Source organism: Sciurus carolinensis, chromosome Y, assembly GCF_902686445.1.
Source record: "Sciurus carolinensis chromosome Y, mSciCar1.2, whole genome shotgun sequence".
Lineage (NCBI taxonomy): Eukaryota > Metazoa > Chordata > Mammalia > Rodentia > Sciuridae > Sciurus > Sciurus carolinensis.
Genome location: NC_062233.1, coordinates 3,954,431 through 3,958,188, shown reverse-complemented (window position 1 = coordinate 3,958,188; position 3,758 = coordinate 3,954,431). Strand labels below are relative to the sequence as shown.

Sequence of the window (3,758 nt, the reverse complement as noted above, 5' to 3'; positions counted from 1 at the left end):
ATACACGGGCATATAAGCAGTGAGAATGTAGGTTTAGCTCTGGCAAACCTGTACGTCTGGCTTCCAACTACAGGCCCCAGCCCTGAAGACTCCCTGACACTCGGCCTCCGCCGCAAGCTGCCCTAAAGGTTCAGGAGCCTGGGGATGGGAGGCGGGCTGTGTCCTGGAACGCCCACCTCACCCTCTCTGATTGGCCGTGGACTTAAATTACAAGTCTGGCAGATTGCCGGCACCTTTCCTCCTGGTCTCTGGCCTGACGTCACAAAGCACTGCGCATGCGCCTAAATCCTGTGGCGCATTTTAACACCCTCTACCGCCAATCCCTGTGCTCACGTACCCTCACTCACCCACTCTTCTGTTCCCTGCAAGCCTGGATCTTCAAGCTAGCTCTCCTGCCGCCTCCATTGGTGCGGTGATTCAGAGCCTCATGGCGACTAAGGGAGAAGACCAGAAGTGTGGGGCGGCCCAGGAGCTACAACAGCTGGTCAACCTCCATCTCAGAAGGGGCCCCCAAGCAGGGGCGGCACAGGGATACGCTGAGAGTCAGGTCTCACAGGATGCCGCTGCCCGTGACTGGGCACAGCAGGGGGCAGGCAGCAGGGGTGAGGAGGCTGGTGTGGCCCCTGTGGCAGCCATGCACCTTCCAGAGGCCTGGGCGTGGAGGGAGGAGGAGGCCATTGGAGAAGGGGAGGTGCTGTTGGTAGAGGGCATAATGGAGGTGGTGGAGGTAGTTACTGAAGAGGATGTGGAGGAGGAGCAGAAGGAGGTGGGGAAGGAGGAGGAAGAAGAGGAAGAGGAAGTGGATCAGGAGCCGGATCACCAAGAGTGCCAGGAGAAGCAGGAAGAGGATCATCAAGCTCAGCCAAGGCCTGGACCTACCAGCCCCAGGCTGCCTCTGGAAGAACTGCAGGCTCTGCAGTTGGCTCTGGAACCAGTGAATAGCCAGGCTGCCAGGGCCTATGCCCGTCTGAAGCAGAAGCTGAAGCAGCGTCGCAAACCTCAACTGGATTGCAGAAGGAGCATCATCCAGGGCATTCCTGGCTTCTGGGCCAAAACCGTATCCTTTTGATTCTTATACCTGACTGCCCAATGAGGGCTTGGGATAGAGGGGAGAGTGAGTAATACAGGCGAACAGTTAACATCAGAATGTGCAGGATGAGTAAAAACAGGATCTGAAGCCACTCTCTTAGAAATCTGTCCTAGAATAAGGCATGTGGACATTGTTGAACCTGTATATGGCATGAAAAATAAGTCCTGGAGACGATGAGTAAAAGTTCAAATAAGAAACTGCAAGTTTTCACACGGAACTGCTATTCAGAGCACAGCATTCCCGGGAATAAAGTCACAGGAAAGGGGGCTGAATAACAACCATAGTCAGTCAAAGATAGGACAGCACACACTTAGACTTTCACAGACTTGTCTGGAGCTCAGCACCAAGGGAACATACCAAGAACAATGAGAAAGCAGCCTTTTCCAGAGTTAGTGCAGACAGCCTGACTTGCACACACCCAGTGCCCCCAATTATCTTAGGAGTCTGATGAGAACCAGAGGTGGCAATGCTTATGTCTGGGAGAGCCCCTGCCCCACACTCTCCTCACTCTGCAGAGTGCCACAGTTGCTTATATAACATATCCTTCCATAGCATCTGAAGGCTCCTTGACACAAGGAAGTTTGTGAACCACCCCCAGCTCTCCTCAATGATCAGTGACCAAGATGAAGACATGCTTAGCTACATGATTGACTTGGAGGTCAGGCTCAGTGAGATTCTGGTCAGAGGTTTGATCAGGGGGAGGATATGGGAAATAACCGATTCCTACAAACAGGATTTTGTAGGTCACTGGGAATAGGTTTAAAGCTTTCTCAACTCTTCTGACAGGTAGAAGAACGCAAGCATCCCAGTCATTGCTGCAAGATCATGTTATTCTTTGGGAACAACCCTTACTTTCGGAATGAAGTGATCACTAAGGAATATCTTATCAATATCAATGGTAAGAAGTGACTCCCCAGATTTGTCATGAAGATGGAGGGTTTTTCACAGACAACATGCTGCAACTTCTTCCCACATATCTCTCTTCCTGCAGGATACAGAGTATTTAATTCCACTGTAGTTCAGTGGTATCAGGAATATAAACGTGAAGCCTGCAGCCGCAGGCACCACAACAGCAGCCCTAACTTCTTCAACTGGTTTACTGATCACAATTTCACAGGCTCAGACAGGATAACTGAGGTGGGTTCCATGGGGGTGATAACATCAGTGATAATGGGGTCTGCTGGAGAATGGAGTCTGAAACTTGACATGACCTGTCCTTGTTCCCTTCCCAGATCATCAGTAAGGACTTGTGGCTTACTCCCCTGAATTACTACAAGAGAACGAAGTCACTAGAAGAGGGAGCAGAGAGAACAGGTGAGCAGATGAGGAGGCAGAATTTGTAAAACATGTTGTCATGTTCCTGGGCTTTAATTTCACAAGGGTACAAATAGAGACTCTGAGGGAAGGAAGGAGTAACAAAACCCAGTTCATCCGGGGCATGAGAGGGATACAGGCATATTGGGGAAAACAGATGGAGATATCAAATTCTTCTGAAGCATAGTCATGCCCAGAGTTCCAAAGAAAGTAGCTATGCCGAATCATTAACATCACTTCCCTGGACATATTCCTGTGGCAACCAAGTCCAGCTCCAAGGTCTCTGAACACTAAATTTTGGATTACCACAATTTCTTTGTGTCACTCTTTCCAGCAATATCTGTGAATAGTTAGGGGATGCTTTCTGCTTTGTGTTATCAATCTTTATCTTTGGTAATCAGCATTTATTTATTTTCTTACACATCTCCTCTCAATACCTTCTCCTATTACACAGAGAAAGCTCCAGTGGGGTGATGTGGAATGGTTTTTGAATGCGTGTTAACAGGAAAACTGAGAGATCACAAATCAGGAGTGGATAGACTGACCTTGAAAAATAAAAAAAAAAAAAATTCAATTCAACATTGTGCTGTTAAAAAAAAAAAAAAAAAAAGGAATATTTTTGTGTTTTTGTGTCTTAGGGACCTCCCAGATTTTGAACTGAATACAATGGAGCATCAGAATTTACCTAAACTAGTAGGTAAATGTCTTTTCAAATAAATGCTATGTCACGTTCCAAGAGATGAATACTCAGCAGGATATTCTGCCCAGGAAGTGAAGGAAAAGCAGATCAGAGGGTGATGAAATGCAACCAGCGAGGCATCTGGAAAGGTCTGAATTCATATTTAAAGGAGCAATAAACAGAGTCAAATGTGTGCATCTTTGTGGGTTTATGTACTCGTTTCTTGTGGGAGAATAAATTGATCAAATATATGTTGGAATTTTTAAGCTACATAGGAAACATTCCAAGTAAAGGTGCAGAACCCTGGAGACATAAGGTAAAGTGAAGATCCGTCATGTTTTGAGTTCTCTTTGAAGACACAGTTCTTCTCAAGAGCAGTAAATGTGAGAAATTAAATTGGAGGCCTTCTGTTCTTCCAAGGGAGATGTCACTACAGTGTCCCCTAAGCAGAAATATACTCATATGGACCACTAGGGCTTCTAACTTTCCAGAGATTTCACCTCCTGCCGAGGCCTTGCTGGAAGTCCTAAACCAATGAATCTGCATGCTGGAATGAGCACCAGAATTTCCAAACTCTGGAAACCAGAGGTGGAGATACTCCCATGTGTAGATAGTTCCACACATGCATTTAGCCTCCACCCATACTCTCCTGACCTCTGACATTTCTGATTTTTC

The 3,758-nt window shown here is 47.0% G+C and overlaps 1 protein-coding gene across 1 annotated transcript; it reads left to right on the top strand.

Annotated features, from left to right (window-relative positions):
- The first annotated feature begins 712 nt into the window (after window positions 1-712).
- Window positions 713-2,356, top strand: LOC124973036 (testis-specific Y-encoded protein 9-like). The gene is made up of 6 exons (XM_047537248.1): window positions 713-766; window positions 836-1,057; window positions 1,671-1,748; window positions 1,877-1,988; window positions 2,082-2,227; window positions 2,312-2,356. The coding sequence occupies exons 1-6, from the start codon at window positions 713-715 to the stop codon at window positions 2,354-2,356; spliced, it is 657 nt and encodes a 218-aa protein (XP_047393204.1).
- Window positions 2,357-3,758: the final 1,402 nt, after the last annotated feature.